Source organism: Elephantulus edwardii, unplaced genomic scaffold (assembly GCF_000299155.1).
Source record: "Elephantulus edwardii isolate Elephantulus edwardi_28Jun2011 unplaced genomic scaffold, EleEdw1.0 scaffold00003, whole genome shotgun sequence".
Lineage (NCBI taxonomy): Eukaryota > Metazoa > Chordata > Mammalia > Macroscelidea > Macroscelididae > Elephantulus > Elephantulus edwardii.
The window spans coordinates 16952270-16970521 of NW_006399753.1; the positions used below are offsets into that span (position 1 = coordinate 16952270).

The window sequence follows — 18252 nt, forward strand, 5'->3', positions numbered from 1 at the left end:
TCGCGGCCCCGGGCGGCGTCCCCGCCGGCCTCCGGGGGCTGGGCACCCACCCCAAGAAGGAGCCCATGGAGGCGCTGAACACGGCGCAGGGCGCGCGCGACTTCATCTACAGTCTGCACTCCTCCGAGCGGAGCTGCTTGCTCAGGGAGCTGCACCGCTTCGAGTCCATAGCCATCGCCCAAGGTAAGGGGCGCGCCGGGACCCCTGCGTCACCAACTCCACCCCGCCCCGCCCTGCGCCCGGGCCCTTCCGCGCGGGGGCAACTTTCCCTCCTAAGTGTCCCCGGGTCGGGTGGGACGGGCAGGCGCGATCGTGCGGGCCAGTGTCCTCCGCGGCCCCGAGCAAATGCCCGCCGCGCGGGTTTGTATTTGCATTTGCATCTGCCTTTGTATTTGCATTGTTTTGCGGTGCGCGGCGGTGTGCGCCCGGAACTCAGCCCTCCAGTCCCCGAGCCCTTGCCTGCGTGCCCTCCAACATGCTCGAGAGTGTCACCAAACCGAGAGGCAGGAGGAAACTTTCCTGCCTGCAAGATCGTGGTGTCGGGGAGCAGGGTGGGGGGGTTGCCACGGAAGTCTGAGATGCGCGCAGCTGCGGGGGCCAGACAAGTGTTTGTGTGCTGGTTTAGCAGTTGCCCGGGCGCTGGAGAGCACGGCCCAGCCCGGGAGCCTTGCAAGCCCGAGGGGGGCCGGGGTCTCCGCAAGTTAGAGCCCCGCTGTCGTCGTTTACCTCGAGATTCAGAGAATCATTTCATGACTCCCGACCAGACAGCTGACTTCTGCTTACGAGGAGCTGCAATAATGAAAGCCAGCTGTTTTCTTTCTTTCTTTCTTTTTTTTTTTTAAGCCAGCTATTTTTAAGCCAGCACGTTAAAAGAGGATATTTTTATAAAGGGTGCAGAATGTGGTAAGGTCAGAGTTGGAGAGGGGAAAGCAAAAAGTTTAGGAGAATTCAGAGGAACTTGTGACAAAGAAGAATTGAGTCTTGAGAGTGTTTTCCTAAATGCAGCCAGACCAAACATGTTGCTGATGTATTTGATGTGCCATTCGGTTGGGCTTGGAAGTTTGGAAAGTTCTCTTTTTTTGTTTTTCTCCTTGTGGGTGAACTTCTGTTTGTGTGCGCAGGGACAGTTCCATAGATCCTAAGCTGAGCCCATTGACTTGGTTCTTGGCCTTGGATTGGTGAGAAGCACATGAAAGTGCTTCTATAATGAAAGAAAGAATTCGTTACCTTGTCATAGGGACTTTTGAAAACGTCTTTTAAATATCAGCGAGCCAGTCACTTACTGTCACGGAGTCAGAACTGACTCATAGCTGATGCTCCAGCACGTTTTGGAGACGGTAAAACACACAGGAGGAGATTGCCCCTGTGGAGCTGCTGGGGGATTCGAACCGCTTGAAAAGCATCACCTCTGGGTTGGCAGAGCAGCTGCTTAAGCACTAGGCCAGCATGCATGACTTAATTAGCGGAAGCTGTTCACTGTGCCTTCTGACTACTTCTTTCCCAGGGAATTGTGGACCTATTTGCTTACAGTATTAGATAACTCCATGCATTTTTTTTTTACAGAAAAGATGTTATATCCTAATCATTTCAGTTATTAAACACATTGAAGCATGATGTTGTGTAAAGTCAGAATCACGTATTTGCAAGCTAAGCTAAGTGCGCACTCTGAAATTTAAAAATGTTCACTTTTGGAAATGTGCCCTTTGCACAACGATATAGCCAATTGTTTATTGGAATGTTAACTATAGGAATCTTTCTTCACAGGTGAGATTATTTAATTAACAAACATTTGATTTTTTTTCTACATAATTTCTTCAGAATCTTGCATTTTCAACCTTGTTAAAAGATAGGCCCTGTAATATGATTCTATGGCAGTTTATGGCAAAACGTGTTTCAGTGCAGGGGGGTAAATTTTACCTTTACCTCAGACATTGTTTTAGCACAGAATTAACCATGGCGGTAAAGAGCTGTGCTGCCAACCCAAAGGCCAGAGGTTCAAATCTACCAGCTCTTCCATGTGAGGGAAAAGGGCACTCACTCTCCTCTCGTGATTTCCAGCCTCCTGCTGGAGGTCAGCTGTGTGTCCATCCTGATGAAGGGTGCAAAATCACCACTACCACCAACACAGTATTGTGGTAAAGCCGCAGCTATTTTCCAATGATACTTCAAAATTTAACATGGTTTTAAATATCATGGAAAGGACTTAAAAACATTTCAGTTGCTTTAGAGTAAAGCAATCCCTGCCTGCTTCGTTCGGTCTGGCCTAAAGGTAGCAGCTTGCCTTGTGCAAAAAGCCCACTCACCGCTTGTAGTTTGCAGACTTTGGAAGGGACCTCCATACTGAGCTAGTTTCACTTGGCCACTCCCCTAGAAGAAAGGGCCCTGTTATTCCTGTTTGGTTTGGCATCCAGTAGAGGCCCTCCATCAGAGATCCTCCACACCCTGTGGTCTATGGAAGATCATTGTCTGTCACCTGCTCATCTAACAGGCGAATACCCCCTCAAGTAGCATCCTATATTGCCTCTGTCCCATGACTTGCCAAGAATGGTGGTTACCCATACCAGAGGTCACTTGTGCCAGGAAGAACCTGAAAGCAAAATGGATGGTCACTTCCCTTCTTGAGGGAACTCTCTCATTATTATTATTCTACTTTATTTACAAAATTTGAATACATTGTTTTTCAGACCAGATTCTTCCAATTTCCCTCACCACCCATGAAATTGTACACCCCTATGATTAATACCTACCTACCTCTCATTCTCATCCCTCTGCTTCCACCCTCCTCCTCCCTTGGATCCTCATACTCATTCTGCAGTAATAGTTTTATACAATATTTATCCTTGTGGCATGGAGTTAGTTCACTCACCAAATGCTCTCCAGTCCTCTTGAGGGAACTCTTATTTAAACATGAATAAATTCCAAAAGAAATGAAGCACTTGTGAGGAAGAACTGACCTGGCATTCATGATTCCTCTCTTCACCTGTCTCTTTTCTTGTGATACAGTGTGTAGAAATAAATGACTTTTGTTACTCCATTGCCATTGAATTGGTTACAATTTAAAGCAGCTCTTCAGAGGGTTTCCCAGGCGGTGAATCTTCATAGGAGACTGCACATCTTTCCTCTGTGGAGCTGCTGGTGGATTAGAACCAGTGACCTTTCCATTAGCAGCCCAGTAGGTTATTATGTCACCGGGTGTCTTTAGTACAGTCTTTTCAGTATCAGAATGTACACTTAGACCTAGCTTATCACTCTTTCCCATTTATGGCAACTTTCAAACAGTTCTGAGCTGTACCTTTGATAGTCTGGGCCCAGTGGGCAGTAGTGGGGCATGACTGGCCACCTAAAGGCTACCCTGGAGGCCCCACTGACACATGAACTACTGGAGGAGGCACAGTATCTCTTTTCATCAAGCATGGCTTGGTCTGGCCATGGAGGGCACTGGGCAGTGGTGGTAGGATGGTGAAAGGGCCTGACGGTGCCAGAATTGTCCACAGGAGGTGGGGGGAGAGAAGGGAGGCAGCAGGTTGGGATGGACAGAAAATGAGTGGGGTTGCTACCTGGAGTGGACAGAGAGGTGAAAGGCGGAAGATGAGTGGGGTCCCTGACCAAGGTGGTTAGCAAGAGAGAGTGGACAGAGGACTCAGGTCTTTACCCAGGACCTGAACAGCAGGTGGTAGGTTCTTCCACCTCCCTGACCCTACAGGTACTGAAGGAGTGGTGAGGAAGGGAGTTTGCTGTGCTGTGGGCATCCCACAATGTACCAGGGTCACGTGAAAGGCAGTGAGAGAGTAGGGGGCATTTGTGCCATGTGCTTGCCCCTCATGTCATGCAGATTCTGCCTAATGACTTGGTCTTTGGATCCTAGCCATGTTGGTAAGTGAGGAGTAGGTGTGTTAATTATGGAGATAATTGGAATCATCACTCAAACTCTTACCAATTCATTAACAGTTTAAAGTAGATGGGGTTTTTACTGTGTTGAGAAGTATACAGCTCATTCTATTGTTACTTCTTTTTTTGGGTTAGATGAAAAGCTTTGTTTTTCTGTTGTTGCTTTTTGAATAGAGTCAAATAACCAATTCATGGACTAAAAGAAGTAAATTATCTTTTAGAAAGATTTGTTTCAAGTGGTAGGAAAACTTAGATGTTCTTGAAAAAAGTGTTTTTAAGAAAGAACTCATGAAGGGTTATGGTCTTGCCATGGCAACATTGCAGGAAGATATCATGCTTTGTCATAGCGTTGTAATCTACTGGTATATTTTGATGTATTGCCTTTATCTTTTTTTATCTGCTTATCACTGGGTATGTGGAATAATTTGTGACAAGATAAAACTTTAGAATCAGTTTGTAATAGATAAAGCAGGGTTTGTGGAGTGTCTTATCATAATTAAATAGTCAGTTGTAATTTCAAAGTTATTAACTGATTTACTCTCCAAATTAAAAGAATGTTGATGTTGTGATCTTAGCTTACCTGCTTAACCTGATCTATCTTCTGCTGACAGAGTGTTCATTGTTGACTCATTCTTTTTACAAGTAGGGCTAGCAAGCTAATGTTAATTGTAGTTGTCTACTAGTGTTTAACCAAAATTTTTAATACAATTTCACTTCCTCTTTTTGCAGTTTATATTTCTGCTTGCTTACTATTTTAACTTTTATAATGTTTCAGTTTTGATTTTAAAGGAAAGGCAGTACTCATTGTATTAGTTCTCAGTTGTTGCATAACAAATCACTTCAGACCATAGTAAGTAGCTTAAACTAGTATGTCTTACCTAACAATTTCTGAGGATCAAGAATCTGGAGCAACTAAATTGGACATTTCTGGTATGGAGTCTTCTTCTATGAAGTTACAAGCATCTTCTGAAGCCTCAGCCGGGAGTGGAGGGTCCACTTGTCAGAAGATTCACTTGGTCTCTGTTTGCATTAGTTCTGCCCGCGGGTGCAAAATGGAAGGCACTGTGCTAGGGTATGAATCCCAGAGGCTGAAAATTCCTAGAGACCATCCTTGAGGCTGCAGATAACTGCTTTAAGGTCTTAGAGTCCATGTTCATCACAGAGTTAAACAAAGAAGAGAGACCTAAGGACCCCTAGTGGCACAATGTTCATAAAATGTTGGTGGGAAATTGTGCAACAATGAATGAATTTTTTTAAAGAGAAAAGCGAACTGGAGTAGGTTGGAGGTAGGGATGAAAATGTACAACAATGAATGGATGGAAATCCAGATTTTCGGTAAATTATCAGATAAAAATAATTTAAAAAAGTGGTTCAGTGGCTCTGCCAGAAAAAGACCTAGTGTCTGTTCCCATCAAGATGACTGTACCTTTACTGTTGAGCAGCTTTCGGCAGCAGCCCTGTACGGCCGAGCCCTATCAGACTGCACATCCTTCTGAAAGCAGACCACTGCAGAACGATTACAGGCTAGAAATCAAATCCCTGTTGGATTGTTCACCACCATGTGGGTTTCTGTGAGTCAGAAGTCATTACCAATGATGGAAAGGAATGATGAGAGAGAGGATTTGGCCACAAGGAGCTTCTTAGGGAATAATTTGGTCAAATATGTATTTAAGGTATATTTAATGGAATTTTTTTACAAATGGAATTTTATTTTTTAAGAATGACAAAAGAGCATGAATATAAGCAAAAATCTTGGTGTTTTTAACAGAAAATGTCCTATTGTTATCTCTCAGCTTGATCTTGACTTTCCTTTTTCACAAATAGCAAGCCAGTTAGGTTTTTGTTTTACAAAATTTTTATTTCATAGTGGCTTCCTTACACAGTTACATTGTTTTTCACATTATTCTTCATTCACATTTAGTATTTGAATAATACAAGTATTTTTATTCATCATGTTTTATAAAATAATCACCATTGTACTATGCCCACCATTGTCCTGACTTTTCAGGTCCCTGCCATATCTTTCCCATTTCTTTTACCCTCTCCACCAACCCACCAAATTGTGCAACCTTGTGATTTTGCCCCTATCCATCCTCACCCTCCTGCTCCCACCTCTTCCCGCCTTGGATCCCCATACATGTTTTTCTAGTTATCCTTCCATTTTTCAGTACCTTGTTTGAGGTTGTTCTCGTTGATTGCCTTTGATTTGAGCTCAACTCATAGTCACCCTATGAAAAGGCCGGAAGCCCCTCTACAGCTATCAACATTTATCAAAGATCATAGTTTCTGGAGGCATGTTGTTTAGGAAGTGGATGCCAGTCCTGCTTCCAAATCTGTCGTAGTATGTTATTGTTATGTGCCGTTGAGTCACCTCAATAAGGGAGGTGGCGCTCCTTGTCCACGCATATGGAATTGTGCTGCCAACACAGAAACCACCCTTCTCAGGTGCTGTTAATCCCCAGTGTCTCCTCGGGAGAAGGATGGGCAGTCTCCTCCCACTGGGTTTATGGCCTCTTAGAAAACAGGTGGCAGTGAATTTTTCTGGAGGTCTGACTAGGTACAGCAGAAATGGAAGAAGCAGGATGAAGATGTGAGGTGTGGATTGGAGGAGTAAGGGATCTGTCATATGCTCGGAGCATCTATGTCTTGAGTATAGAAAAGTGAAAGGAAGTTTGACTACAATCAATTGTTGTAGCAATATGCAGAGAACACAATTATGGCAGTATATTCTAACAAGATTAATTCTAAAGATCTTAGCGTTACTAGCATGTTGGAGTCACCCTAATACTAGAGATTACTAGCAAGCAGATTATTAGCAAGCTGATAACCTACACCCCCCACCCCATTTCAGAGTGGATGTATACTACTTATTAATCTTTAATCATTGCTTGTCCAGATTATGAGTGACTGAAAGCACTATTATTTTATCTCATAATTTGGCATATAAGCAAACATAAGCAGAGCTCAGCTGGATAATTTGTATCCTTTACAAGATACCTTTAACGTTCTCTTGGGAGACCTCAGCTTGCAGACATGCTGGTCACAGTGACCAGGATGGCTTGGCTCACGTGTCTGGCACTCTGGTGAAGATGGCTGGAAGGCTGGGCTCAGCTGACACTTAATGAGAGCAGATGCCTGTGGCCTCAGCAGCGAAACAGTCTCAGTGTGGCTGTGACACTTAAGTGATAGGTCAGAGCTCCTCCAAAAAGTGTTCCACAGAGGAATGTGAAGCTTTGTATTAGCTGTATTGTTGCTATAATGACTTAGTTGCATACCTAATGACCTGAAAATAATACACATTTCATTTCCTTGTAGTTCTTGAGGTTAGAAGTCCAAAATAAGTCTTGAGCAAAAAATCAAAGTGTCAACAGATCTGGATTCTTCTGGTATTTTCTAGGGGAGAATTCCTTACCTCTTAAATGGAAAGAATATATTGTAAAAAATATTTATGTTGCATTAAAAAAATAATTAAAAAAAAAGTTGCCAGCATAATACAGATTATGTATCAGTTTAGTCTCTGCTTCCTTTATCACACAGCTTTTCCCTTATTTGCCCTTTAACTTCTCTTAAGGACTTTTATGATTTTAGGGGACCTGGGTGGCACAGCTGGTTAATGTTTTCCACTACTAACTGAAAGAATGATTGAATGAAAGAATTGGAGTCCACCCAGAGGCACCTTGGAAGAAAAGGGAAAAACTTCTGAAAAAACAGCTATGGAATAACCACATGGAACGTGGCTCTGGTTTGATACATGTGGGGCAGCCATGAGTAAGTTAACTCCTTGGTAGAAGGTTTGGTTTTTCTGATGGCATTTAGAGCACCCGAGGCCATCAAGGATGACCTCCTCATCTCAGAATCAGTGAGTTGTTTGGTATTTCGTGTAAGTGACCATACCTAGTAATCGTAATATATTCCTTTTAAAACAATGAGCTAGTTTTTCATTCCAGTCCTTTGTATAACAGAATAAAACGCTGTACAGTTTTACACTGTCTTTTGTTGAAGCCCCTCAGTGAGATGGTTGACACAGTGACTGCAGTTAGTGGCCTTGCATACAGTGAAGATCGTGAAGGTGGTGTGCAATAGGGCAAGGTTTCAATCTGCTATTTATAGGGTCACGGTGATGGAGTCAACTCAGATGGCATCTAGCAACATTTGTTGTTTTTGAATGTTTTGTAGTTTGGATGAAAGATTACAGAGCAAATTCGTTTCCCATTTAACAGTTAATACACATTTTATTTTGTGACATTAGTTGGAGCCTTCATCATAATAGCTCCCTTCCTACTCGTCTCCTCTTGGGTCTCTTATTTCCAGTTACCCTTCATCTTCTGATAAATCCCCCCCCCCCCCAATAACTGTCGTTTCGGTTTGGGTCTCATGTACTTCATTGTTCTGAGAAGCATGTTCTTCTCGGTTATCATTGATCTAGGCTATCTTTAATATCCTTGGTGTGTTCATAAAACCCAGCCGGACATTGTTCTGTTCTAATCCATAGTGCAACCAGAGTGCTCCTTAGAAGCAAGAAGCCAGGAAGGTGAAGCTTTGTCTCACATGCTTTGGGCATTGTAATGTCTGGAGGAGCCAGGCTGAGGAAAAGGGCATCGTGCTAGAAAAGGTAAAGGGTCAGAGAAAGAGGAGACCCTCAGTGAGAGGGACTGATGGAGTGACTTCAGGATTGGGGTTGAGCATGGCAGAGACGGGGTGAGGATGGCCCAGTTTAGGGCAAGACTTTGGTCTGTCACTTGTAAGGCTGCTTTGTGTGAAAATTGACCTGAAAGCAACTCACAGTAGAAACAGAAGAAAGTAGATTTCCAGGTCATTGTGGTGATCTGTTTTAACCCGGAAGCTCTGCTGCAGCCTGTCCATCGTGGGTGACCCTGCTGTTATTTGAAGTACCGGTGGCACAGCTTCCAGCTTCATACCAACGTGCAAGTTACCACAGTATAACACACTAACATAGGGGTCATGGTTGTAAGATTTGGGCCCTTATTTTGAATATCTGTTACTTATCCTGGAGACTTAAGATACTGATCCCTTTGATATATTGAAGTGTAGAGGACTCCCAGAAACTCACAGCCATTGAGTCTGTTCTGATTTCTAGTGACCCTGTGTCTCCAGTACCGGAGGCTGTGATTGAAATGAGAGGAGACTGCCTGTTTCTCACCTATGGAGCCACTGGCGTGTTTGAACCGCTGAAGCTACATATACATAGCCTTTGAGTTAGCACAACTTGTCACGGACTATACCACCAGAACCGCTTTCCTCCACATGAGATATTTATCAGCATTCTTGTCCTTTATCCAGTTTATTCCAGTAGCACTACCCTCCCTTCCACCCAGTGTAACAGTCAGAAATGTTTGTAGACGTTGCCAGATGATCCCCGACAAGGCTGAGGCGAAGGGTGCCAAAATGATTCCTGGCTGAGTGAGAACTGCTCCTTAACATGAAGGGAGCTCTGGTGGCTTAGTGGTGAGGAATTGCACTGCCCATGCAAAGGTGCATGGTTTGAATCCAAAGCTGCTTTGAGGGAGGAAGATGGACGGTGTACTTCTGTGCAGTTTACTGCTTCTGAAAGCCTGCCGGAAGGTCAGCTATGGGTCAGGTAAGCCTTGAGAGTACACAACAACAACTTAATATGAAACGCCACATACTGTTTCTTTAGCTCCTCTATTTGTATATTCTTTTGCTGCTAACTCACTGGTTCCTTCTATGTCAGACTTTACATCTCTCTGTTAAATAATTGAGCTTTGTAATAACTCTTTTCCTTGACTGTGATTTTTCTTCACTTCTAAGTTCTTAATGAAATTATAAATATTAGTAATTTTAGGAAATAAGGCTTCCAGATAAGGCAGATACGGCTATGGTTTAATTCGCCAGTAATTGACCTTGATACTGTCCATCTCAGTGGTCATCTACTGCTTATTTGTATAGTACTGTAGCAATTTTTAGAAACAAATTTCTGCCTAGGAAAGTTAGAATCATATAAAACCTCTGACTAGGCTCATTTAGAGGGTCAGGTAGAACTGAAGGTAGGAGATGATCCCGCTCTTGCTTTCGCCTCTCTACTTGCAGCAGTCCCCCAAAGTGTGACTCCATCTTTGTCTTCTGCAGGCACCCTGAGCTCCCTTTCCCCTTTTCTCTCTTTTCATTTTCACTCTTTTGCACAGTCCACCACTATCTTTCATTAGCTATGCTTCTGTCTTATTGCTTAATAAACTTCTTCCCCTTGTTTTGCTAAAAAAAAAAAAAAAATCTTGAAAGTTCTGAATGACCCAATACTGACCCACTATTAATAGAGGTAGTTTCATCTTTTTCTACAAATAGTACTGAGTTTGTGTAACGACACTTTTGTCCTTTGGTGTGTCAGTGTGTATACCTAACTGAAACAAATAAGGATTAAGTCCTTGACTGCAGATTTTATTAGTGTCTTGCAGTAATTACTGTGAGGGCTTTTAGGACTCTGGGCTTTGACTCACAGCCTATGTCTGCTTTAAGTAAACAAAGCAACCACATAAAATAAAGAATTGCATTTTTAAACATATTAACTCAATTACTTGAAGACATGATAGATAACAGTCATTGAAACTAAAGCTGTGAAATGTTTACTTTGTTGGCAGTACATTTATAAAGAATGTGTTTTTCCCATGCAGTGAATAGTGAGTGGAGCTTCTACTAGGTAAGTCTTTATATTTTAGTATCATTTTCTTTGGGGAAACTTCTGTGTGCCGACTTATCAGTTACACCAGATACCTCTAGAACACAGTGCTGGTTCAGTTGGCAGAGCTCACCCACTGCTGCTTCGAGATTGGCTCTGACTGATAATGTCCCCTGTGGACAAAACCAAACACCGCTCAGTCCTGGACCATCCCTAAGACTGTCCTCGCTGTTTTACCCAGGTGGTGCTGTTTACCACAGAGTCAGAAAAGATCCATAGCTGACCCTCCGCAGGTTTTCAGGGACAGTAAATAACAAAAGATGAGATTGCCCCTCCTTCTCTGCCAGAGTCGCTGGCGGATTTGAACTGCATGCTTTAGGGATTGCGGCACAGCTTCTTGCTGCCAGCCACCAGAGCTCAGTAGTGGGAGTGAAATGTGCTGAATGTGTTCCTTGCTCTTAGTGAACCTCAGCTTCACACTATCCGGCTCTCTTTTTCTCATTCATCCCCAGTGGTTGTGGTAAATTCTTTTGTGCTGTGTAAGGAGATTTGCTTCTTGGCATCTCTGATAGAGTTTCTAATATCCACCCTTAGCTGTACTGTTTGTCACTCTTCATAGTTTTTTTCTTCTCTATCTGTAGGTATTTGTATCTCTCTTTTTAACTCTTCTATGCTTTTCTGATGGGTTTTATATTGATAGACATTTCAAGGTCATAGACCACTACTCTCGTCATCCACCTAGCCACCTGCGTCTATACTGATACTCATCATGACCTTAGACTCTGTCACGTGGAACAGTTTCCTTGTGTGTTACCTAACACCTGGATTATGGCTGTTGTAAAGATGGTTGTTATAAGCACTTAAGAATTAGTCCTTAGACACACAAAAAAGAATTAGTTCTCTGAGACATTATTGTTCACTTTCAGAGAAATGTGTCTTACTTGGATTACTTGAGATTTTCTTCTGGATTTTAGGGAAGGTTATTTCATTTACTGTGTTAATCAAAGCATTCTTTGAAACACTATGGTGGCCTTGCTCTTCTATTTTCCTTTCAAGGAAGAGGTCTGTCCCTTTGTGGATGGAACTTACTAATAAACCTATCTTTAATTGACTCTCAAATAAATACTATAGTATCATTATTGTTTGTTGTTATGTGCTGTTGAGTTGCCTGCAGCTCATAGTGATCCTATGTACAACAGCCCTAAATCCTGCTCTATTCCTGTGCCAATCTCACTGTCTTCAACACACCTACCCCCATTACCCCAGTCACTGAATCAATCCATCACATCAAGGGTCTTCCTCTCCTGCATTGTCCCTTCACCCTCCCAAGCATGATGTCCCTCTCCCTCCTTGCACCATGTCCAGTGTAGACAAAGCTTCAGAATCCTTGCCTCCGAGGAGCACCTTGGTTTAACCCTCTTTAAGATGACCCTGTTCTCCTCGCAGTACATGGTATATTCAGTACTTTTCTCCAGTACCACAGCTCAAAGACATCAGTTCTCCTATCATTCCCTAGTCATTATCCAACTTTCTGACGCATAGCAAGTAATGGCAATATGGCCTGGATCAGGCACACTTTAATCTCCAGACTGATATTGTTGCTCTTCGGTATATTGTAGAGGTCTCTGACAGCAAACTTTCCCAGTGCAATTAGTCTTTTAATTTCCTGGCTGCTGGTACCAAGTGTTGATTATAGAGCCAAGCAAACTAAGGCTGTTAATAATCTCCGTTTCTTCACCATCTATCATGATGCTGCCAGTTGGCCCAGTAGTGAGGATCTTTGTTTTCTTGATGTTGAGTTTCAGATCCTCCACAGTTTCAGCAAGCAGGCTTGTATCATCGGCATAACACTGAGTTTTGATGAGTCTACCTCCAATCCTGATGCCACATTTCTCCTCATAGAGACCAGCCTCTTAGATAATCTGTTCTGAATATAGAATGAAAAGGTATGGAGATAGGACACATCCCTAGCATACATCCTTCCCAATTTTGAACCATGCAGTGTTTCCTTGCTCTTTTCTGACAACTTCCTCCTTATCCAAGTATAGGTTGCACATAAGCACAATCAAGTGTTCTGGTATTCTCATTTTTCTCTGAGTCAGCCACAGTTTATTGTGATACACACAGTCAAACACTTTTACATAATCAATGAAACACAGATGATATTCCTCTGGTATTCCTTGCTTTCAGCTGAGCTCCATCTAATATTAGCTATAATATCCTTAGTTCCACGGCCTCATCTAAACCCAGCCTGCACTTCAGGCAGTTCTCTGTTGATGTGCTATTCCAGTCGCTTTTGGATAATCTTGAGCAGAATCTTGCTTGCATGTGATATGAATGATATTGTTAGATAATTTCTGCACTCTGTCCTTGATGTTGCCAATTATTAATTATTTACTATTTCAGACTTAGTGAGCTAGATGAATTTTCAGAGTTATTTACTTAGAGAAGAAAGAATCTTTTTAAAATAGATTAAGAAGCTGACGCTGAATGTAATTTGCTCAAAACCCCTCCCCTTTTTGATAGAGTTCTTTGTTTTGCTTTGTTTATAACAGTTTGTTTTTATTGCTGTAAGTATATATGACACAATATTTGCCAAAACAGCTTGAACAGTTCACTGATGTTAATTACACTCATGTTATGCAACCATTATACTTGTGGTTTCTGGATTTTTTTTCCATTACCCTTAATAGGAACTTAGAGACCCCTAAGTACTAACTCTAGTAATTGGGAATAGACTTTAATTCATACACATTTGCCTGTTTTAGATATTTCATATTTGTATTGTCATAGGATATTTGCCCTTTTGTCACTGATTTATTTCACTCAGCATAATGTTTTCATGGTCCATCTATCAGGATTTCATATTGTTGTGAGCCATTTATTTGGAAGCAACTCGTAGCTGACCCTCCAGTGGGTTTTCAGAGGCTGTAAATTGCACAGGAAGAGATTCCCATTTTTCTTCCATGAGTAGCAGGTTGATAAGAACCACATACCTTTGGGTTGGCAGCTCAGTTTACTCCCTTGCCATCAACAGAATAATAGTTTTGTATATATATCACATTTGGCCTGTCTTTTTATCTGATGAGGTGTTTCTTCCCTCTTCCCCCTTATCTTTTAAATTTTTAACTGAACTTGATCTGACTCCAAAACCTCTGTTTTACTCCTTCATTTTTCAGGGTATTTATGCCGATAATTTTTAATGTATGTTGAGGGGAAAAAAGTAGCATTTCAATTGTTTAATACATTTTCTACGTTCGTTCTATTAATGCATCCGACCTCATCTTTTGTATAATTGTACTTGAACATTCAACAGAAAACCGAATACAATCTTTGAAAAGAATTGTTACTTTGAAGAGAAACAAGTATGTAAAAAAGTTAAGATATAAGACATTTTGGCCAGTCTGGAAGTAGTATTTGCCGCTTTCAACTGTCTAACTTTTAAATAACTAACTCTAGCTTCATTTTCCTGTAGATTTTTTTAAATGAAATGAATTCCTAAAAAAAAAATTCTAATATAACATTTCTGGGAAAACTTTGAAATTTCATTCATTTGACACCTATTTGTTATCACGCTTAGCCTTTAATAGAAACTGCTGTGTGTTGAAAGTGTATCAGAAAACTAGTTGTACAAGGTGCCTTCGTGAAGCTTGTGTTTTTTTAGAAGAGGAAAGATAAGAGATAATAAATGAAATAATTATCACACGTGAGTTAAGAGAAGAATGACATTTCTTTGGATATTGCTATTTAGGATGGCCTTTGTGTAGGTGATATTTAAGCCAAGAGTTAAGGACTGAGAATAAGTCAGTCATGCAGACAGCTCAAAGTGTATTTTAAGAAGGGGAAAAAAGCAAATGTGCCAGTATCATGAAGGAGAAATGACAGAAAGAAAATATAAGTCACTTAATCAACAAAAGGATGAGTGGAATAAGAATGGATGGACAGATAGAAGCCAGATTAAACTCACTGCCGTCAAGTTGATTCTGACAGTGACCCAGATTCATTTTAGCTAGATTGTTGTTGTGAACCTTCCGGTTGGAACTCATAGCTCATTCTCCCCCCTGAGTTTGCAGACGCTGTAAATCACATGGGAAGAGATGGTGTGTTTTTACCTTGATGAGGAGCTGGTGCATTTGAACTGCTTGCCTTTGGGCTAGGAGCTCAGCTTCTTAGGTAAACCTCCGGAAGGTTATTTGAGTTTAAGCGAGAGAGAGTTAGAATAATAGGATTTGAAGAACGCCTGACTGCTATTGCCGGGCTTTGGCGGCATAGTCTGTAGGGAGTTGTGTTGCTAATAAAAAGGCAGCATTGCGAGTGGCTTGAATCCACCAGCGGCTCCTCAGGAGAGACCTCTGGGCAGTCTTTTCCCTTGTGATTTACAGCTTTGGACCACTGGAGGGTCAGCTAAGTGGTTTCTGACTTGACAGTGAGTTAGGTTTTGTTTGTTTGTTTTCTGACTGTAATAAGAGGTGGTATTCTTAACTGAGAGAAAAGACTGGAGAAGTAATTGGCTTTGGGGACCTGGTAGGTAATTAGAGAGTTTACTTTTTTTGCTGTGTATCAGGTGTTGTCAAATTGACTACACTTTGTAGCAACCCTATAAACAACAGATGGAAATCTTGTCCTCTCCTGTGCCATCCACCCAATCTCTGCTGTGCTCACATTGTCGTTGAAGTCATTGTGTCAGTCCGTTTTGTTGAAGGACATGCCAAATTTATGATAGCTTTGAGAATGTAATGGAGATATTAGCATTTGGTTTCATGTATCTTGGACATGTTGCTAGGAAAGGGCATTCCTTGGAGAAGGCTATCGTGCTTGGGAAGGTGGAGGGTGGGTGAAATAGAGGAAGACCCTCACTCAGGTGGATTGACACAGTGACTTAAGCAATGGGCTCAAGTGTGTCAGGAGATTGTGAGGATGGCACCGGATAGGGCAGGGTTCAGATTTATTATTCGTAGGGTCGCTGTGAGTTGTTCTAATGACAACAGCAATAACAGCATGCCTCTAAACGATAAAGAGTTATGTTTTCGGGAAGACAGAGAGGATTTAGCCTGCAGTTATAATACAGTATGTTGGCTACTGTGGCTGAGTTTGTGTGTAAGTGTGTAAGGGAACAGTGTTTACACAGAAAGTTGAGATCTCTAGAGCTCAGTACTTTACTGAGATCAGGGTGAGGGATGTGTGTGAGACAAAATAGGAACAGTGGTATACCATGAAATTCAGATGTGTTCTGAAATACACGTGATTTTAGAAAAAAAAAATCAGCTCGTACATAGTTTGTTATTGTTGTGTGTCGTCAAGTCCACCACAGCTTATAGTGACCCTGGGAACAGCAGATCTGAGCCTCCCTCTGTCCTGTGCCATCCTCACCATCTCTGCTTGTGCCATTATTACAGTCACCGGGTCAGTCCATCTAGTGGGCCTTCCTCACTTGTACTGCCCTTCCACCTTCCCAAGCCTGATGTCCCTCTCCGAGGACTGATCCCTCCTAACATCACGCTCAGAGTGTGTGAGAGGAAGCTTGGCCATCTTTGCCCTTTTCTCTGAAACAGCCCTCTCTGTTCTCTTTGCAGTCCACGTATATAGTATAGAAGCTAAGACGGAAATGAAATGAGTGGCAGGGAGACAAGTTAGGAGAACTTTGTAGACATCACCATAAGAGATCATAGAGACCTGAACTAGGCTAGTGAGCATAGGAATGGAAAACAGATGAATTCAAGAGAGATTATGTAGAAGTTGAACAAAAGAGCATTTAATGGAAAGATAGAATGTTTACTTGCTTGTATGTAGGGTGTGTAGTAATAAGGACGGACTCTGGGTATTTCCAGGTCTCTGGTTTGACAATGGGCATGGTCATGGTAGTCTTCATTGTTACTGCATCTCACATACCTTGGGCACATTATCAGGAGGGGCTAGTTCCTGGAGAAATAACATCATGCTTGGGAAAGGAAAAGGTCAGCAAAGATGTCTAGTCGTATGGTGGTTGGAACAGTGGTTTTGAGCACAGCAGAGATTGTGCCGATGGTAAAGGATTGGTCACGGGTTTGTTTTATTGTCCACAGAGTTGCTGTGAATCGGCGTTGACTCAGTGGGGCCTAACAGCAACATTTTAAGCAATGTCATCCATCACAGTATGTTAACTTGGATTAATATGTACAGTGTACAGACTGCTGCCTGCTGTTCAGTAAGTCACTCTGCAGCAGCTGTGCTGACCCGTGACCACTCACATCACCTATGGTGGGCTCTCAGTGAGTGTGCATTACACACCCATTCACTTTTCATATTTGTTGGCCAATATACTTTTCTGCCCTCTGTTCTTTTTTTTTATAAATAATTTTAATGAAAGTTTACAGAGACTTTGGATTTCCATTCATTCATTGATGCACTTTTCTCCCTGCCCACCCCTTATCCCCAATTTGCTCTTTTCTTTTAAATGTAAAAGAAAATTTTTTCATTATTACACAGTCCCACCCACCAAATCCACTCCACTATGCAGCCTTCTTTCTGGACTCCTGTCATGACAATACTATCATATATCCCTTTTAAACAGTTCTGTCCCTCATCTGTTTCAGTGCAGTAGATATCATTTATCCCATCTTTCTCAATCTCTTCCCAACCCCTATGTCAGTCCTGTTTTATAACAGTGGCATTATGCAGTATTTGTCTTTTAATTGCCTGTTTTTAAAATTGTTACAAAGGATTGTCAGTAGAAAACAAAGAAATTAAGTATGTAGTTGTGTGCCTTCTTTGTCTCCTACTGGCAAACCTTTGTACTGGCCAACAAATATGAAAGTTTGTTATGCAAAAAATTAGAGTACTGAAATGAAATTTTCATCAAAGATAAATGAAGCTTTAGAAGAAATAGCTAACTGTTAGGATGTTGAAACTGCTACTGAACTGTTTGCCATTGACAGAGTGGGTATACAGCCTTAGGAACTTGGTGAAGACAGGACTTGGTAGTAGAAGTTGAGGCTGTGAAGAAAAGAATTGACATTTCAGAAGTGACTCTGGCAAAAACTTCATATTAAAGACACTCAGATTTCAGAGCATTGCAAGTACGAAGGCTAGATCACATATAAGCTACGTATTGTAGAAAGGATAGTGGAAAGTCAAGTGTTAATGGACAGAAATCTGATTTTTATTGTTTTTACAAAAAATTGTAGTGGTCCTAGAGTAATAGTAATTTTTGTTGTAATTGTTGATTATAAGGCCACTTTGTAAGACGGCAGCTTGTGCAGTCATCTTTATGCCGCCACAGTCCAGCGCACAACCAGGACTGCTTGTGCACCCACGTGACACCTTGACGTTTCATTTACTGTCCATTTTTATTTATACACATTTTATTTACTGATTTAATACATTTTTATTTTAAAAAATGTTTTTAGCATGCAGATACCCCAAACCTGAGATTGCCCTTGTGAAGCGTGCGAAGGAGGCGTCCTCATCAGAGACTCCCGATAGTCTTGGTACAGTACAGCCTTTGGTGCTCGTGGTCTGTCAGGTGTTCGTGCAAGTAGCAGAGCAGCTATTGGACAAGATTGCTTGCTTCTTTGAAATAGAATGCTTTGCTTATGTTTATAGTCTTTCTTTTGCATCAGTATTTTTGATTGTCTACAGATCATTTATTTTTATTTTCTGATCTCCAGCTGTGCAAATATAATTAAATAATAATTGCATGTTTAATTACCCGAAGGACTAAATTTCTGAGATTA

At 41.7% G+C, this 18252-nt stretch overlaps 1 protein-coding gene across 1 annotated transcript in view; it reads left to right on the forward strand.

Annotated features, from left to right (window-relative positions):
• The first annotated feature begins 14 nt into the window (after positions 1–14).
• Positions 15–18252, forward strand: part of TMEM65 (transmembrane protein 65) — a 56126-nt gene continuing 37888 nt past the window's right edge. The window contains exon 1 of the mRNA XM_006879307.1: positions 15–183. Coding sequence (XP_006879369.1) covers positions 66–183 — 118 coding nt within the window. The 5' untranslated portion in view covers positions 15–65. The remainder of the gene's footprint in view (positions 184–18252) is intronic.